The sequence below is a fragment of the Aulonocara sp. 'chitande type north' Nkhata Bay genome, linkage group LG6 (assembly GCF_057382095.1).
Source record: "Aulonocara sp. 'chitande type north' Nkhata Bay isolate Kocher_YH1m ecotype deep benthic linkage group LG6, A_spYH_male_GT1.1, whole genome shotgun sequence".
Taxonomy (NCBI): domain Eukaryota; kingdom Metazoa; phylum Chordata; class Actinopteri; order Cichliformes; family Cichlidae; genus Aulonocara; species Aulonocara sp. 'chitande type north' Nkhata Bay.
In genome coordinates, this window is record NC_141349.1 from 31,720,155 (window position 1) to 31,741,131 (window position 20,977).

Consider the following 20,977-nt stretch of genomic DNA (forward strand, 5'->3'; position numbering starts at 1 on the left):
AAATTACTTCCATATTATCATCAATTTAATATGCATATTTAAGCAAATACACACATTAGAATGAAGTAATAGTGACAATATGTACATATACTTAATATGGAATTATTATAGTCAAGTGACCACTTTGCATCTGTAATGTGTCACAATCATAAGACTCCCAGACATTCATGTGAGGTCAGGGACCATAATTTCTTCCTAAAAACATGCTCCACTTTTTAGTACCACACCAAACCAAAGGTATGATCAAGGTGATTAAATAAATAGTCAAATGTGTGCACACCAAGCAAAAGTCCCCAAGGGGTGAAAAGTGAAGCACACATTATAATGTATTGCCAAAAATTGCAACTTCTCTAATCGCAACTTGAGGATGGCTGCAAAAGTGAGTCAATCTTCAGACTTCTGCTTTCACTGCAAATAAAATGGGTTTATAGCCTGGTGCAGACTGGAAGTGTTACAAGCATTTTAATAAAATTACTAGAATTATATTACAAATAGCATGGAAAATTATGGTTCTTAGCACATCTAAGAAGTATGTGCTTAAATTTTGGTAAGCAAAATTGATAAAATCCAAGCCTCTAATCTAAATATTAAACTAGTAGCTTTAAAAAACGAACACGGCTGCAGCCAAAACATCCTTTTTTAGTCTAAAACCAATGATTTACCTCATGGTGCGCGTTTAAAGCTAAGGGGTTTATTTAAAAACGGCTACATCCATATGTAGACTAGAAACCTGTATAGGAATTTCTTTTACTTATGTATTAATCACATTATTTTATTGTATGATGCCTTGGTGCAACTGGATTTTAACAAGTCTCACACTCATACAGTAAGACAAATGGTGGGGGTCTAGTAAGGAAGTTGGGGGAAGCAGACAGCTACACAGGAAGAATCTTTTGTCTCTTTGAGGACTATGGGAGGTAGCAAGGGAGTGTGAACCTTAAGGTGTGAAACAGCTGTGTGCTGCCTTTTGTTCCCGGAGAAGGTATTTAACTGAGAGCCATGCTAGGCTCAGGGAGACTCTGCTGACCGTCTGCCCCACGGTCATGTAGGCCAGTGGTCCCCAACCTTTTTTGCGCCACGGAACGGTTTATGCCCGACAATATTTTCATGGGCCGGCCTTTAAGGTGTCGTGGATAAATACAACAAAATAAAACTAGTACCGGTACCGAAAAAAAGAAGAATTATTCATAACACATGTGAAAAGACCCAGGAAAACCGAGTAAACGATAAAAACGATAACAAAATAACGCTGAAGACCGATAAAAACCCTGAAAACTATACATTTGACACCTGAGCCTCAACTCTCGCGGCCCGGTACCAAACGACTCACGGACCGGTACCAGTCCGAGGCCCGGGGGTTGGGGACCGCTGATGTAGGCTCTCCACAAGCTTGGTTGTCTGTTCTTTGTGTGTTTTGATTAAAGAATGTTAGCTACCGCTCACCGCTCGTCTGCAGGCTTTATTTAATGGAAAACCTCCACAACAAACCTAAATCTTAAAGATTAAAGGAGTTACAAATTGTAATCCCAGACTCGCCTTAAATGTGATCAATGAAGTGCCCTTTACAAATATAATACAAACTGATCAACGTTTACTATTAGCCTCTACTCCACCTGACATGAAGTTTCAGATAATTGAGTGTATCATTTGACTATATATATGTCCAGAATCAGGTATGATATAATCTTTATTTTTTTAATCTCATAGTTTGTGCTTTGTCCTAGTGTCTTTATGTCTTTTTTTTAAACTTCACCACCCAGGTGGTTACAGCAGATGGCTGTCCAACCTTGGGTCTGGTTCTACCATGTCTTTGTGTTAAAAGGGACTACTTCCTTCCCACTGTTACCGAGTACCTGCTTGTAAAAAAGCCTACTAGTTGGGCTTTTCAAACTAATATTGCATTCTTTTACCTTGAAGTGACTGTTGTTTTGAAGTTGCATCATATAAATACAGCTGAACAGAAATTCTATTGATCCTGCTCTGGTATAACCCATGCTCTTAATAGTTGTGTTATATCGCTGGGGGAATGTGTATTTTTAAATTATTCTGAGCGTTATTATGTGAATCTATTTAGCATTTTACGTACATTAATTTAACTTTAATTGAATACCAATAATTTCCGTAAAACGTTTCCCACAACACTACTTTTAACAGTTCTCAAGTTAATACTTTTTAACTTTCAGGTCATAACTGAACTGTGGCATTAAACTTCTTTACTTGCAAATTGCATAGTTGGTGGCTGCATAATTAGTTGCTGCTTAGTAAATCAGATGTTAATTTCAGACAGACTGCGAGTGTAAATTCAGTAATTATCAGTATTTTTTTTTCCACCCATTGTTAATTGCAAAGATCATAGACGGATCCAGCTGGATACCATTAGCATTTCCATTAGTTTCTGTTTATGTGATATTCATGTAGATTAAGAACATATTTTGCATGAATGAGTTTTTTTCTATAAAGTCACAGAAAATTAACTTTTCAAGTTTATTAGTGATACCTGAAATATATTCAATATAAGGGACGCAAGTATGCCACAGCTCCAATGTATTTAGTTTCAGTTAGACAGATACATATGCACACACACACACACACACACACACTTTGTCAACTTACTTCTTCTCTTGCCAACATCTCCCTTGGAGGTGGCAGCTTCATTGAGAAGCACCATCCCCATGGTGATTGCAGCATCTGGGGCAAGGTTGTCAAGGAAACAACAGACTCGTAAACACGAAAGAAGAAAGTAGAAATTTATATTGAGAGAAAGGTTAGTTAAACTATTAATTTTAATGACTATTGTGGTGTAGCAAACAGAACACTCTATAGAACAATGAAAAATCTAAAGGAAAGAAAGGATGTTATATATTAGGGGTGCAACGATACATAAAATTCTTGGGTCGGTTCGATACTCTGGTGTCACGGTTCGATATTTTTTCGATACAAAAAAATGTTCATGCCTTTTTAATTTGTCATTTATTAAAATTATAAATATATATTTTTAACTCAAAAGTACAGTTTTTAAATGTAATGTTGCTGAAACAACAAAATATATAAAAAATAAATAAATCTATCTGATCGAGAAATCACTCATCTTTGGAAAAGAGAGTTTATTACAGAGAAATGGCTCTTTCCAAAATAAAAGCTATACTATACGCTTCTTCTGGGGTATATTCTCAGCAGCATATTAAACATATCAGGTCCCCATAAGGAGAATCATGTGCTAATGGCTGTCTAAATGACTCGGGTAAAGTTTGTAGCATGCGCACTTGTTGTTTTTGTCTGCTTCCACTTGTCTTTGCACTAGGATGATGTCGGTGTAAATGTGCAGTCATATTCATTGTGTCCCCACTAGTGCTGTCAGTGTTAATCTCATTAAAATGACATTAACACCATAATGCGGCAAATCTCTGTTAACGAGTTACCGTGGATCGCCCCGTGCATGGGGGTGGACGGCGTCAACACGTTAACAAGCTAAATGCGCATTGCGTGGCACATCCGACATACTGTTTTACTTTTGTCCATGACGCGCTTACCACCAGGGTCATACTTCACATGAAAACCAAAATAGTTCCAAACGCCAGATCTGAATGAGGATGGAGGAGGTTCAATTTGCCATGTTGCAACAAGCTTAACTTTTGTCTCGCTAGCTTGCGCTGAGCTCAGTGGATCTGCGCTCGACAGTGCAGCCTTGGCGGAGTCTGAGTCGAACGCAGATCCACTGAGCGCTTAACACAGACAGCATCGTCAGAAGAAAAGTTGATAAAATAAATTAAAAATTTTGTATTGTTAGATACATATGCGTACTGAACCGAAAGCACTGTATCGAACGGTTCAATATCGATACGAGTATCATTGCACCCCTAATATACACATATTAGGGGTGCAACAATACTTGTATCGATATATATACACACACAAGAAAATAACATAAGAGTAATAAGAATAATAACATAGCTAGTATTTTTGAACAACAAGTCTTTGTCTGTGCTCATGTAGAACATGCATAAAGTGAAATTATTAATAACACACAGCTGCAGAAAGACAAATCATTTTAATCCTAACTGCAAAAAGTAATTTGCAGTTAGGATTAAACTTTAATAATTGTGAACAGTTCATACAATACTCATACAATATTGTAAACACTTATATATTACAGAAGCAAACATTTTTTCATTCAACACCTGAGCTGTTTTTAAATCACTTCAAGCACAGGCTCACATGGCTTAGGGCCTAATTACAGATTCTTCTCTCTAGCATGCTCTGCATACAAATGCACACAACTAGGCAAAGCCTGATGGGGTGCACAAACAAAGACTGCCACATGGGAACATACAGGGGAAAAACTAAGGTATTCTCTTGATGTTGGGGTAAAAGATATGGCATGCTGGTGCGACACAAAGACAAGATCTCAAAGTACAGCAAGGTGGCTGTTTGGGTGGCTATACAGAGTGTCACAAAAATTATTATAACTATAGACCAATCTGCATTGATATAAAGTTTCCATCATGTCAAAGCAACCACAGCTTTTTCTCTTACAAGGAGCAACTGAACTTGAAAAAGACTGTAGCAGGGCTGAAACTATTAAAAAAACAAACCAATAAACAAAAAAACAAAAACAAAACAGTCCCTTGGCCTGCAGGCATCCTACACCCTCATCAGTCTATAGTAACAAACATTATGAATATGTGAACCTTAGATTATGAAATAAAAAGCATATTAACTATGCAGTAGCTACCTGTAGGAGAGCTGCTTTAGAAACACAACTAAAACAGGTCTTTGTTTGTTGGATATTTTTACTTTTAAATTATTTGCTTTGTTTAAAGAATATAAAATGTCATTTTGAACAGTCACACCATGTTTGATAAACAATATAAAGCCCTGGAAACATAACAAATTAACACTTGTTTAACACTTCATTCGCACCAATATTAGTTGCAACTTTAGTATAACTAATAACCACCAAGATGCTAGACAGTCTACAAATAAATAATACCATCAAGGAAACATTTAATTGAGTATGGTTTTGTAGCTTAATGTGGTAACTGTTTCCGCATGCATAAATTAAAGATTAAGCAAGATTACATTCTTCTATGATGCTCATAAAATGTGCTCACTCCACCTGCATTAACAACAAAGGTAGCTGTGTTACCATTTCAGCAGGTGCGTATGTTTCATTTAGGTGTAATCAGATGGGCAGAAGATTGACAAAAAAACCCAACAAAACCCTGTGTGACCATGGACAAATAAATATAGCTTTGCAGCAGGTGTGACCTTGGACCTGTTATTTCCTATGGGGGTGAACAGAACAGCTAGGAATGAATGGTATCATTACCCACACACATACAGAAGCCCCACTGCAAGTACACATGGGTATACAAGCAGACAGAAGTAAACAAATACAAACAGAAAAATATATCCTGCCAAACAAGACCCCAAGAAAATACATGCAAAGACACACTCAATCATGAGCTGTTGGAATTTGGAACAAATCAGGCAAGGAGAAAAGTTGAAAAGAGGACAACCCATTGTCTTTGTATTGTGAATTTCTTCAGTCCAACAGAAAGGCCTTAACAGAGATTTTTGACTTTGTTGGAGGGAAAAAAGTCAAATAAAAACAAAAGGGAACACTCTTTCAAACATAAAAAGTTCTCAAAGGTGCTGTGGGTGAGGAAATGGTGATTTAAAGGAATCTGCTGCCAAGATGAGCTGCTGGACATTTCATGGAGATATATTACTCTAGATGATTAGCATTTTGCAACATGTGGCACACAAACAAGAACAATTTAATTAAAGGATACTCAGAAGAAGGATGATGTGAGACTCTGCCACAAACTGTGCCTGACTGCTGCCATGAATATAACTCTGGGGGGGAAGAGAAAGAGAAGAAAACAATGTCAGTTAAGAATTTTCTTTTCAGCGAGTAATTCAGTCACTAACAAACTCAAAAACTTCTATAATAAACAAAAGGACACGGTGGGATTGTGGTTCTGGAATTATTTTGTATTACCACACAGTAATGCTACCAGTTCTTTGAAGGGCTAAACTGAATCATCAGATAAAACCACATTCATAGTTTAGCCTGTTTAAAACTAACTTCAGTTGTGTTCCCAGACAGCAGTTGTATACTCTTTCTGCAGTGTCCATGGAGCGTTTCTACCAGCTGGCAGTGTATTATAAATGCACTAGACAAACAAGCAAATAAACCTTAAAAATAATTGAGTAAAATCTTTCCCAATGTGACGTTCTGAGGGTGGCATAAAATGCATCATAGACAGGACGAACAGGATTTTAAGAGACCCGTCACTAGTGTTTTAATAAATGAATAGAAAGTGGGGATCTGAGTGGAGAAGTAATTGTATTTAATTGTATAAATGTGTGTTGCTTGAGTATATTTCTAGATCAGAATTCATTAATGTGCTTGTTCATATGACTCAAGCCTGAGGAATTATCCATGTGGTGTGTAGGTGTATAGAAAGGGTACATTTTTCATGCAGTGGGCAGAGAGGTCAACCTAAACCTACATTACCGATCACACACACATACACATATGATTGCTCTGAATGAGAATTGGTATGTTTTATGCAGTCTGCCAAAGCTAAACTTCCCACTTCAGTACAATCTTCTCTAAATGTTGAATTAATTGTACTTTAAAATCTTTCAGAATGAATCGAATACAAAACAATAAAAAAACAAAATGGAAATAGTACAGGATCATCAAATCGAACCGTTCCAGAAACAAAAATTATAATTATCCTGATTTCTGTGCATTTCAGACACTTTATGATCAGAATCATCGACATCTAACAAATTGATCTTTTTTCCGCTATAGCTTATAGCCATCTAAACCTGATGATATGCTTGGATCAATGTCCCCGCTGAAGCTCATACTTCACTGAGATTCGAAGCAAAATGCTGGGATTCCAGCTCCTGTGCTAAGATGTCAGAGGTCTACTTTGACTAACATCTGTCTGTTAGAGAAAAAGAAGCAGACAAAATGAGGGTCTGAGGAAAGGAAACAAACAGAAGAAGGGAGAAAGTCTTTCAGAGTGTTTAACATTGTTGAATCCCTGCAGATTATCAGTGTCTAGGCAGATCAAGGGTCTGCTTTTCCACTTGACTGGTGTAGTGTTCATTCCTTTTCTATCAGACAAGAATAAGTATGGAAAGATGAATAGAAGATGACAAAAGAGGTGGAGTAGAGGGTGGACAGCTTTTTCTTGCTTCAGTGGAGAGAAGTGAAGAATTTTTGCACTTGAAAGCAGATAAAAACAATGAGGCCTCAGTGCTGAAACAGATCCTTTTGTTTTCGGTATAAACCTGTTATTCTCCATTAGCTAGGATTTTTAAAATTATTTTCGGCATTCTTTTCTTGCTGACTAGAAAACAAAGCTCATGTACTAGAACAATGGGAAACTGTTTGGAAATTTTCCTTACATTCCTAATCAGTACATTTGAAACTGGAAGGGGAATTTTGGTTCAGCAGTGGTAGCACTTTGGATAACTTCGGACTGCCTGTCTACTTGCAGTGAACGGCTCTGGGGCAGTGGCAAAAATATGTGGTGCATCTGGTCTGTAGTCTCCTCTTCCTAGTGCTGTTATTAGTCCATCCATCAGTGGCAGAGAAGAGAGAAGTTGTAACATACAAAGAGCTGAAGTGAAGCTGAGTGTTAAAAACAACGAAAAGTCTCCACCGCAGCTGCTGTCTGTACTTCTTTGAGGTTTTTGCCCCTCCTCAGACATCTCCACATAGACAACAGAACAGCAGATAGTGGCTTGCACCGTCACCATTCCCTAACTTCCCTGTTTTGTGTCAATAGAAAAAGCAATTTGCATTTGCTGGTGATGATACTAACCTAATACTCATATACAAAATGAAAAATAAAATGACAACTATAGAACACACCATTTGTGAACATACTGTAGACTCTTAATATCATGTTTACCTATTAGATGGGCACTGTGCCAGATATATTGACACTTACACTGTGATAAACCCATTTCAGATGACGGGGGTACTTTAAAACCATGATTTGCCCCCTTTAAAAGGTTAAAGCTTTTGCTTGCTAAGTTGATAATTGACCCATCACATGAGTTTCAACTGATAACCTCTGTAAGATATAGTTCAGACCAGGATATGCAAGACAAACAATCTCTAGCTGCCTTTTGTCCTTACACCTACATAAGCTTTTTGAATGAACTTCTGGTGTGTTTTTCAGTTAACTGTAGAGCTCTTCATTTTAATACCCACTAAGAAGCCCACTCACATTTTCAGGAGACTATTAGTTAAGCTCGTTAAGTACACACAACAGTATGAAAGGGTTAAAAAAAAAGAAGAAAAAAACCTGCCACAATGACAAAACAAATTAAACAAGTCCTAGAAAGTTTGGGAAACCACACACTGAAACTAATAGGTGCGTCAGTATCCAATGGGGATTTTTCTTTCATTACCGGAACTAAAAAAAAACCCCCTCCAAACAACAAAAAAAAACCAACTCATCCATACCATTGTTCCACTTGCTACATGTTACCCTTAAGCACAAAACAAGTCAATGCTTGGCGGATAAAACATTCTTCAATCCATGGTTGGGCACTTCCAATTAACCTGATGTATTAAAATGTAGCTGTTTAATTCATTAATGTGCGGAGCAGAACAGAGTGTGCATGTTTCAGTGTACGTAGCTAAACAGGTGTCCACAAAACACGTAAGTAAATGTTTGTAAATTAAACTGTTTAGAGAGAACAGCCTTTTGAGACATTTTGTGTGGCTTTTGTGTGAGTGTGCGTTAATCAGAAGGATTTACCTCAAAGTGATTTGGGGTATAAAAGCGGCAACCTTTAGTCTTCATGTTGCTGAGATAACAAAGACATTTAAATGAGCTAATGCAGAAGTCACATCTTGTAACTTTTTCTCTTACTTAAAAAACAAAAAACAAACAAAAGCAACCCCCCCAAAAACTAAATCCCATTCTCTGATCTATATAATCTATATAATAGATCAATGTACTTGGTGCCATTAACTAAATTTCTCTTATATTGTAAGGTTTGCAATATTATATGGTTATATTTCAAGCAAAATCCCACAAAAAGGTCAAAACATAATATTAGTCATTTGCTCAGTTCTGCTTCAGGTCTATCTGTTGCTGCTCAGTGCAATACATAGAAACCCTCACCCTGACATACTCCATAATCTGTGGAGTATGCCTAATATACAGAAACCCGTGTTAACATTTTTTGTTTTAAATATTTCTTGTTTTTACTTTTGTTTCATTTTTTTAAATACACAAGAAAAAAAATATTATATGATCGCTGGTGCCATTCTGGTGCACAGCATGCTGACACATACATTTTCTCCTTTTTAAATAGTCTCACAATGGCTTGCCTGCATAAATTTAGGCAGGTTCATGCTGGGGAGCGTCTGGTACAACTGCAGTCTACTACTGCTCCAATTAATCTGATGGATTAGTTTCTTGCTTTTTGGAGGGTTTTTTGGGTTCTTTTTTAAGACTGCCATGTCTGCAAATTAGGTTAAAACATTGTCTTGTATAAACAAATGATTTAAGTTAAGTAGAGTGGTAAATAAAAGTTGGACATGCGGCCCCACTCTGTATAGACAAGTTACATAAAAAATAACATATTCAATCGATCAATAGCTTGGGTATACATGTGATAACATTCTTCTTCAACAAGAATGGAGATGTGCACAGCAGTATATGCCGACTATGTTCATGGACCCATTTGAAAACACGGATATTAAAATCATCATTATACAAGAATAACCATCTGTAACATTATGACAGAAATTATGTATTTGCACTCATGTAAGTATAAAATATTGATTCACATTTAATATACATTTGTTTAGCCCAGCTTCTGAAATAACAGGTTGCATATGAATCAGCCTTCAATTACAGACAGGCTTTCATTTCCAAATAACAGATCTGGTGAATCCTCAAATTAAATTCTACATGAGTTTGAGAATGGCTGAGTGCATACAGTACATACACAACGTTTGGCAAACATTTAAATGCACAAACTCCAGAACTGCTGTAAATTTTCTGGGGAGTTTTTTGAGTTGGGAAAATCTTTCTTAACCACATGCACAGGAATAATCAAAAGCAGTAATGCCACACACTAATTGTGTTAAAGTTTTGCAAAATAAAAACACACAAAAAATAAATTACATAACTACAACATGTCTCCAACTTCACACTTTGTAACCATTTCAAATGAACACCTCTATTACTTTAGTAAACAGAACGCCCTCAAGTTAAGGAAACAGTGGTATAGGAACAGCATTATTTATTTGTCGTGACCATGCCCGGCTATTGTCAGAGACCCAGCTTTGGGCTTCAGTTTATTTATTCATTTATCTTTTAATGAATGTATTTACTTTCAGGTAATGGCACAGACACAGACTAAAATCAGGTATACATATATATACATATACGTATATATACACATATATACACATACGTATATACACACATATATGTACGTATATACACATGTACGTATATACACATGTACGTATATACACATGTACGTATATACACATGTACGTATATATACACATATATGTTCCCACCAATTGAGCATTGCGTGGCACATCCGACATACTGTTTTACTTTTGTCCATGACGCACTTACCATCAGGGTCATGCTTCACATGAAAACCAAGACAGTTTCAAACGCCAGATCTGAATGAGGGTGGGGCAGGTTCAATTTGCCATGTTGCAACGAGCTTAGCTTCTGTCTTGCTAGCTTGCGCTGCGCTCAGTGGATCTGCGCTCGACATTGCAGCCTAGGCGGAGTAGTCGAACGCAGATCCACTGAGCGCTCAACACAGACAGCATTGTCAGAAGAAAAGTTGATAAAATAAATTAAAAAACAATGTGTATTGTTCGATACATATGCGTACCGAACCGAAAGCACTGTATCGAACGGTTCAATATCGATACGAGTATCGTTGCACCCCTAAAATAAATAAATAAATATATATATATATATATATATATATATACACATACACACACATACATACATACACATAGACAGACACACACACACACCATTCAAAGAGGAATGCCCTGCAGCACATAACAACTTAATGTCTTAACAACAAGAAGTGAAAGCATTTAGAGGTGATTTATTCACAGCCGCTGTGAGACTGGTTAGGTTCATTGAACCCTTCATTTGAACAAATATGATAGTCTATTTAAGGGATTCAGGTAATGCTTTAAAATCTCATTATCTACTCAGTGTTTATGCAGTTCAGTGTTTACGCACTCCGTGGAGAGTTCAGTTTAATTACCCAAGAGTCAATTAAAGCCATTCAAACCCGTTTTCTTTTTTGAAAACATGTCAATCAGTGAAATGAGGTGACTTTTAACTTCCTAAATATGCAGAATTTTATTAATTATTTTGTTTTCAGTGATATATAGAGAAAGACAGCCAAGGTGAGGGACTTGAGATGACTTGCATTGAGTCAGAGATTTATAACAGACTGTTACTTGTTCTGCATGTGGCTGGGATTAGTAACAGACAATCAATCTGAAGAATGACATAATGGATGCAAAGTGAACTAAGATATACAAGGTAAAATAATTTTAATTATTTCATATAATTATTTTATATGATGACCACTATGATATGAGCCATAGCCTCTTATGGGACTTCTGAATCAAGCTCAATCAAGTTGTTTTTTGTTTAATTTTTGTTTTCTTTTAAATAAAAGTTTCTCATAGCCCAATGTCTGTCTTTATGACTAAGAGTTAGTTTATAGCCTACCGACACAAAATGTAAGTAGCTGATCTTCCCACAATAATAGCTATTTTTACCTCTGTAAATCTCAGTAAGGCAGGAAGTAAAAGTGTGTAGGAATGGAGACACTAAATTGTGTTAACGTGTGGTTTTTTTGTGAACTGCATATTTTCAAGGTACAGTTTCTTATAAATTATTTTTTAATTTGCCTTGGTGACCACTTTAATTTGACTCACCATGAGCCCTACAAAGCATGCCTCTAATCATCCTGGGACAGAAGCATTAATAGGCCAAGGAGAAATGATGCAGCCCTCCTGAAGGGAAACCACGGCAACACTGATGTAAATTTACACTGATGTACGTCTACATATACTTCAGAGTTTATTTCTTTTATTTTGGGGGCTTATTATTGACTGGAACAATGTGTCAAGTATCAGAAAGCTGCAATCTAAGATGCTGGCAGGCGGTAACAATGCAAAACTCTGCTTTTCATGACCAGTGTCTTTGTGACACTTTGTGACAATTTCAACAAACCAGTTGGTCTACATGGAGCCTTTTAATTTGAACATTTCAGCGCTCAGCCTCATTTAACAACAACAAAAAAAGACCTGCATTGTTTAATACATCTGAATACATAATACATAATACATCTGAGGGGGGGGGGGGGGGGGGGGAGAGGAAAAAAGAAATAAAACAAAACTAGCCACCTCTTTGTTGAGTTCATCTTGTGCAAAGTTGTTTGAACTTTTGACCGTTCCAATAAACACAACAAAAAAGCAGACAAAAACTCAGGTTATATTGTGCATTCTCCATTAGTGTGTGTGGGTGGGTGTGTGTGTGTGTGTGTGCACGCGCACGCATGTGGAACCAAATGGAACCAAACATTCACTAGCAATGGGTATTGTATATCCATGCAGCCACTGACCAATAGGAAACCTGTCTTAATTGAAGGGCCTAACAGAGTGTCAGCCTAAAAGCTGTTACACTGCTTACCCACTTGCTCTGTTGCATAGTCTATAAAATACCGACAGCTGCAAGTGCTACCCCTCAACCTCCTTGTAGATACACCTAGTGTCATGGTCCTGGGTCGTGCGACCCAGTGTTTTGAGTGTGTTTTTAGTCTATTTTCATGTTTATTGTTTGTTTAGGTTCATTAAGTTATTCTAGCTCATTTGTAATTATATTACCCTTGTGTTAAGTCTCCCTTGCCCTTCATGTGTTTATGTCTGTGTGTCTTATGTAGCCAAGTTCATGTTGTCGTTTCTGTCATCTTCCCTTGTACTCAGTCTCCCTGGTTCGTGCGTCTACCTGTCATGAGTCATGTCTGCGTGGTTATGTTTAGTTCATGTCATGTCTAATCTCCATGTTTCCTGTTTTACTTTGAAAGTCTGTATTCAATGTCAGTGTATTTAGTTTCACTTCTGTCCTGTCTTAGGTTCATGTGTGTCAGCTCAAATTCAAATTCAAATTTTATTTGTCACGTACACAGTCATACACAGTACGATATGTAGTGAAATGCTTGGACAACTGCTCGTGACCTAAAGAAAACAAAAAAGGAAAAGGCTATGAATAAGATAGGAAATAAATATAAAAAATTAAAAAGGGTAAATTTAACTAGGAAGGAATAAAATATAAATTAAGGTTAAAAATGAAATAACTGTACAACACAAATTAGAATGAAGGGTAAATTTAACTGGGAAAGAATAAGATAAAATATACAAATTAAAGTTGAAAATAAAATAATTGTACAACAAAATACACAATATAGAACTATATAAGAATGTATGAGAAATATAAATAAATATATACACAATAACAGCAGCTGTACAAGTATTAACTGGAAATGAAGAATATAGTGACCAGTGTTGCGCAATCCACATTATGTCCTGTGCAGTGCAAATATGCTTAAAGTGATTTAAGTGATGAAGTGAAAACAATGTCCAGAATGTCCAGTGTGTGTGTAAGAACTGTATGTGTGGGTCAGTACTGTGTGGTGGTGTGATTGAGAGACTGTATCGCCTGCGGGAAGAAGCTCCTCCTCAGTCTCTCTGTGTTGGTCTTCAGGGAGCGGAATCGCTTTCCTGACCTCAACAGAGAGAACAGTCTGTTGTTGGGATGGCTGAGGTCCTTCACGATCTTCCTGGCCTTGGTCCAGCACCGCCTGCTGTAGATTGAGTGCAGGTCAGGGAGCTTGGAGCGGATGGTGCGCTCAGCTGACCGCACAACCCTCTGAAGAGCTCGTCTGTCCTGCATGGTGCTGTTCCCGAACCAGGTTAAGATGTTTCCCGTCAGGATGCTCTCTATGGTGCACGAGTAAAAGTTCCTGAGCACCTTGGAGGGCAGTTGGAAGTCTCTCAAGCGTCTGAGGTGGTAGAGACGCTGACGGGCCTTTTTCACCACGGTGTTGATGTGACAGGACCATGACAGGTCCTGCGTGATGTGAACTCCGAGGTATTTGAAGCTGTCCACTCTCTCCACTGGGCACTCGTTGATGACAGGGGTCTGGTAGTTCCTCTCCTGCTTAGTGCTGAAGTCCACTATCAGCTCCTTTGTCTTACTGACGTTTAGAAGGAGGTTGTTCCTCTGGCACCAGTTCTCCAGATTCCTAATCTCCTTCAGGTAGGCCGTCTCGTTGTTATCAGAGATCAGGCCCACCACGACGGTGTCGTCAGCAAACTTGATGATGGTGGTGGAGCTGGTAGTGGCCACACAGTCATATGTGTACAAAGAGTACAGCAGGGGGCTCAGAACACACCCCTGGGGGGCTCCAGTGCTGAGAGTGGTGGAGGCTGAGACATGTCCGCCCATCCTTACTGCCTGTGGTCTGCCAGTTAGGAAGTTGGAGATCCACTGACACATAGATGAGCTGAGTCCCAGATGCTCCAGCTTGGTGGTGAGTGTGGAGGGAATTATGGTATTAAATGCAGAGCTGTAGTCTATGAAGAGCATTTTAACATAATTCCCCTTCTAGTGTCCAAGTGAGTGAGTGATGTGTGGAGGAGATGAGAGATGGCATCGTCTGTGGAACGATTTGGACGGTAAGCGAACTGTAGTGGGTCCAGTGTGTCTGGTAGTGAAGAAATGATGAAGTCTCTGACCAGGCGTTCAAAGCACTTCATCACTACTGAGGTGAGGGCTACAGGGCGATAGTCATTGAGAGAAGCAGGGTGGGGTTTCTTCGGGACAGGAACAATGATGGACTCTTTGAAGCATGTGGGGATCACCGACTGAGATAAAGAGATGTTGAATATCTCAGTGAACACAGGAGCTAGCTGGTATGCACAGTCTCTTATACGACCTGGGATGCAGTCTGGTCCTGCTGCTTTCCTGGTGTTCACTCTTTTGAAGGCTCTCCTTACTTCATGCTCGGAGATGAAGAGCACGTTTCCGGTGCTGGCAGTATCTTCCTGTCTGCAGCCGTTAGCGCCGCTAGCACTAGCATCGTTGGAGTCCTTAGCTGCAGCCTCGAAGCGAGCATAGAAAGTGTTCAGCTTGTCTGCCAGAGTCACGGCCGCGTTCGTCATACCGGTTGTTGGTGCTTTATAGTCCGTTATTGTCCTTAGTCCCCGCCACAGGCTCCTAGAGTAACTCTGTTGGAGTTGTGACTCTAGTTTCCTCCCGTAGCGCTGCTTCGCCTCTTTCACCGCCCTCCGCACGTTATATGACGCGGCTTTGTACGGGTCCATGTCCCCCGTCGTGAGTCCCGTGTTGTAGGCAGCGGTGCGGGATCTCAGAGCGTCGCGGATGGTTTTATCCACCCACGGCTTCTGGTTGGGAAACGTTGTGATAGTCTTTGTCTTCACGGTATCATCCGCTAGTTTCCCGAAGAATCCCACAACCGCTTCCGTAAACACGTTGACATCATCATCGGAGCTGTTTCTGAACATGCCCCAGTCTGCGTCATCGAGTGCGCCTGTAACGCGGCCACCGATTGATCCGTCCAGCGCGCGACCTTCCTCTGAACCGGAACTGTGCTCCCATGTGTGGCCACTTCCCCTGATCATCCCTCATGTGTATTTAGTCTCTGGCTGTATCCCAATTCAGGGTCTGCAGCCTTAAAGGCCGCATTTTAAGGCCGATTACGTCACCGCGACGCGACGAAGGCTGTCCCAATTTGAAGGCTGCTCAAAATGCGGCCCTCAAATGCGTCCTTAATTTCCCTGAATTTTAAGGACGTGGTGGTGTAGACTTCGTGGCCCAATATATCCCAGAATGCATAGTGTGGATAATTTTGCTGAAAAAAACGGCGGATGAGGGGCGCCCGAAGAGTAAACTTTAAGTACTGAATATCATGTCACTTATTTATGTGCAAATGTTTAATAACGAAGAACATTAAAACATTACTGTTGGCCACATGTCGGCAAAGTTATGTGACATAAGTGATGTTTGTACTAACTTGGTTTTAAAGCCTTTACTTTAAAATATATGCCGTTCAATAGCTGAGCTTAATCTTACAGAGAATGATCAAAGCTCATGTAGAAAGAAACAAACAAATGAACAAAAGATTTTCTCCTTCATTTCTGTCAAACAAAGCTGTATGAAACGTTTCCAGCTGTTAGTATCATGGTTGCTAGGCAACCTGGGCAGCGCAACGGAGGCTAGACAGTCCCATTTCACAAGCCTCGCACTTCCGGCCTTAGCGGTCTTTAAGTACGCGGCCCTTGAGGATCGTTGAGGCTGCGTACTTTAAGGCTGCAGACCCTGAATTGGGATACAGCCTATGTGTTTCATGCAGTCTGTGTTGCGTCGTCTCTGTTCCCACCTCCATGTTTTCACGGTCAGTCTTTGCAGTTATCACCATAGTCTCTGAGTCTTCTTAGTTTGTCACAGTACTAGTTTTCCCAGTTTAGTTATAGTCTAGTTTAGTCACGCTATTCCTGCTGTGTTTGTACACTTTGTCTTCAGCCATAATAAAGGCTCACTTTCTGTTAAAGTTCACTCCCGTCTACTCACTTGTGTACGCACCTGGGTCCATCACACACACCACCACGCGGCCTGTCTCGGCAGACCGTGACACCTAGGGTTTAAGTTTGAAAATCCTAGTTGACCATTTTCGCAAAATATTGTGTTTACAAGATTTTCAGAAAACTTGACCTCTAACTTTGATGTTGACCTTGACGTCACTGATATTCAAGTCCATGATTTTTGCTATATTCACCTATGGTATGAATGTGAAATGTTGTCCTATGTTGGCTCTTTCCTGAGTTATTGTGTTCACAAACTTAAGTGTATGAGGTGCCGTAAGGGACATTATCATGGAGATAAGTATGTAGAACAGTGAGGTTGTTGTTTAAAAAAAAAAAAAAAAAAAAAAAATTCCATTTATCCAACGCAAAAGGATTGATATTCTAAGTAGCCAGTAATCAACATAACACACAAACACCGTGCAGGGAGGAGTGGATGTATTGCATGCATACAGACTACCAAAGCACCACACCCCCCTCTTGCCCCTGCCTGTCTTTTAATTCTGGCTGTATTGTCTCTGTCTTGTTCTGTGTAAAAGGCACTCTATTTCTCAGGCACTGTTGGTGCTCTCTGTAATTTTTCAGTCTGTTTGACAACAAATGGGTTACACCCTCATCTGATGTAGCTCTCTAATGTACCCTTCAGCTCTTCTTTCTTTTTCCCTGTCATTTCCACATCCCTCTAGTCCACTCATTTGCTATCTCTTGATTTTGAAACACTTTTATTCATGCCCAAAATAGCTTCTTCAGTTGAAGTTGATGGTATTGTTTGTGTGTAGAAATAATTTATTTTTTAAAAACCTAATTCATCTGTGCTAATGCATGGTATTGCACACATGACAGGGAGCAGTTTTGTACTTTTGCATTATATAATTGAATGAAAGTTATGTACATACATACAGTTTTTACTTTTCTTTATTTTTGTCCCAACTAAGTCCTTATTCAGTCTGTTTATCAGTTCAAATAATTACTTATTTTTGTCTTCCTTCTGCTCCTCTTTCTCCTCCATGCCCTGCCTACTCACTCCCACTCTGCCTGTGGTCAGCTAATTTGAAACAAACATACCTGCCTGACTATTCATACTTACAGCCAGTTTAAAGTCACCAACTAGCAAAACACCTTTAGATTGTGACAGTTAGGCAGACTATGCAGGCACAGGGTGAACATACAAACTCCATACTTGCAGGCGATTGAAACCCAAAGCATTCTTGCTTTGATGCAACATTACTAACCATTGTTTTACAGTGTCACCCTGCAGTTATACTTTCCATATCCATGAGTTCATGAAGGTCCACTTGAGTATGACTGATGTAAAATTCATCACCATAAGGCTAACATGAAGCTTCGTGTGACTCTGTGTTCCTGCCATTTTTTTAATGACCATGCTGACTATGCATGCCTACGACAGGCTACAAAATATACTTAAAAAAAGTTTTATAACAATGACAATGTGTGCAATGAGTATACTTTTGCTCTTAAAAGGTTATAGTGATAATGGTGCCCTTTACTTAATAACATTTCAAAGTGTTCCTAAAATCCTGCCATCCACTATTCTTTAACAGCAGTAACTCCACTCACATAGTTTGCAACAACATGCAATGTGTGCTTTTACTCTATTATTTTTGCTTTGTCTTGAATTTTGGACCGACTTATCTGACATAGGAGCAGGACTAGGCTTGGCTATATTTGACTACAAATGATGCTCGTCTTTTTTTCTTTACACTTTTGAACCACACCTTAACCTTCCTCTCTTGGTCTCTCCATCCCCTGATGGTAAATGGCAGTGAATGAGAAGATGATTCAGAAAGGATCAGTATCATCTTATCCTTTCTGTTTCTTCCCACCCCTTTTCATGTTACCTTTTCTCACCTCTTTTTCTAATCTCCCACATTCACCAGACCGTGTAATTCCTTCAAAATGATGAGCGAGCAAGACCAGGTACACTATATTGAAAGGATTTGTCAACTGACGAATGGTACAGTGAAGCAGATGAAATTGTAGTGTGTCTCACTATGGAGCCAAAAAAAAAAAAAAAAAAAAAAAAAAAAAAAGCAAAAGCTGCTGCCTCAAAATGTGACAGAAAAATAGTTTTGCTTTAACAAACCTATGCACAGAGGTTCATACATAGACTATACCCAAAATCCATGTACTCATGAATTACAAGAAGCATGCACATACCAAACACTTACACACATGCTGTGATATGGCAAACTCTGTCAAAAAAGGCAAGCTAAGTATAGAATTATGTCTTTTAAATAGATTTTTTTTTTTAACTTAAAGTTAAAGAAGAATGAGGGATTCCTCGCGAACATTTTCTTCCTGTGGGTTTGAGTTGTTTAAAGTACTTTTTTTGTCAGTGTTTTTCTTATGTGTTTGACTTTGACCAACTCCTTTTTTCACCTTTATTGGCTGATTCAGCTGAACAGGAAGTTGTTTCCTGACAAGGAAACTGACAGAAAAATTGGTACATTTCAAACCACTACAAGCAACCTGCTAGTACAGCGGTCCCCACCCTTTTTTTGCGCCACAGACCATTTAAGGCCAACAATATTTTCACGGACCGGCCTTTAAGGTGTCGCGGATAAATACAATAAAATAAAACGTGTACCGGTACCCCCCAAAAAGAGAATATTTAATCATAACACATGGGAAAAGACCCAGGGAAACAGAGTTAACAATATAAAAGATATAAAAATAACGATTAAAAAAGCGATAAACACCCTGAAAACCATAAATTTCAAACCCAAGCCTCAACACTTGCGGTACCAAACGACTCACAGAGCGGTACTAGTCCAGGGCCCGGGGGTTGGGGACCGCTGTGCTAGTAGCCTAAGTGAAGCAACCGCATTACTTAACAATATATTAGCTTCCTTGAACGTGAAACGCGGAATTCGGAAGGATGTCCTATTTCCCCTAAGCTTTTTATATTGGCACCTCAACTGTTGCCAATATACAAAAACTCAACACTATGAAAAAAGAATTCTAACAACATACAAGGAGTATCAATTTTTAATGAAAACTTCAAAATAAGTCAATTCGCAGATGATACATCTATTTTTTTTGAAAGATAAATCAGTGGTAGAAAAAACTCAATTTTCTCTAAAGCTTCTGGTTTATCTCTTAATACCAAAAAATGTGAACAACTCCCGATTCATACAAGCTCTGACTTCTCAATAGCTTCGGTTAGAGTTTAATGTAAAGTTAAATATTTAGGGCTGATAATATCTAAATGCCTAATTAGAAGAGATTGTAATATTTCTAACCGTATCATGGAGATGAAGAAATCACTTAGCCACTGGTTAACCAGAGACCTCACTATTTTGGCAGAAACATCGTATCTAAAGCTGAAGGCATCTCCAAATTGATTTATCCTTGTCACTCTCTATATATCTCCTCTAAAAACATTAATAAGGCTAACACAGTTATTTTCCAATTTTTGTGGAGGAATAAAACCTATTACATTGAAAGATCTCAGCTTGTTAAGGAATACAATAAAGGTGGCATCAAAGCGCCAGAATTTGAATCTATGGTTGGCACCCTCAGAATTAAATGGTTAAAATCTTGTCTGTCACAGAGCAACTCTGTGTTTCCACATCCCACAACCCTTGTTTAGTAAAATAGGAGGATTAGACTTTATTTTGAAATGTGATTTTGAGGTAAATAAAATCCTGATCAACATATCGAACTTTCCCAAAGAGACTTTGCAATGATATTGCACGAGTAAAACGATATTTACCCACAACTTCTCTCCTCATAATTCAACCTTATGGAATAATAGGGTAATAAAATGTAATCGAAAATCAATTTTCAAGAGCGACTGGTTTAACAAGAAGATTATATTCATAACAGATTTGTTGCATGAGAACGATGTCATTCTAAGTTACACAGACTTTTCAGAAGAATATTGTCTAAACTGTTCTCAAAGAGAATATAACTAATTTTGTAAACTGATCCCACTGCCTCTGCTTCATTTGATTAAAAACTTTATGATATACAATAACTTCTCATCAGTGCTTCCTAATTTATTGCTAGGACAATGTCAGCTGTTTGAAAAAATGCAATAATAAATGTATTAGTAGTTTCTTCAAATACAAAATATTTCATAGCTATGACAGAATGGTTACATAACATGGTTCTAATTTAGTTATTTCAGATACACTCGATAAAGCAAACTCGAAATGTATGAAATGGCCTATTCTACCTAAAGTTAAAGAAACACACTTTAAAGTCATAAACAAAATTAATCCTGTGGCAGAA

At 38.5% G+C, this 20,977-nt stretch overlaps 1 protein-coding gene across 1 annotated transcript in view; it reads right to left on the minus strand.

The window, feature by feature from the left end:
• LOC147328147 (dolichyl-diphosphooligosaccharide--protein glycosyltransferase subunit TUSC3) overlaps window positions 1-20,977 on the minus strand; it is a 78,678-nt gene that overhangs the window by 11,227 nt on the left and 46,474 nt on the right. Inside the window, exons 7-8 of the mRNA XM_086296318.1 lie at window positions 5,796-5,859; window positions 2,614-2,688 (exon numbers count right to left, since the gene is read on the minus strand). Of these exons, the coding sequence (XP_086152444.1) occupies window positions 2,614-2,688; window positions 5,796-5,859 (139 nt within the window). The remainder of the gene's footprint in view (window positions 1-2,613; window positions 2,689-5,795; window positions 5,860-20,977) is intronic.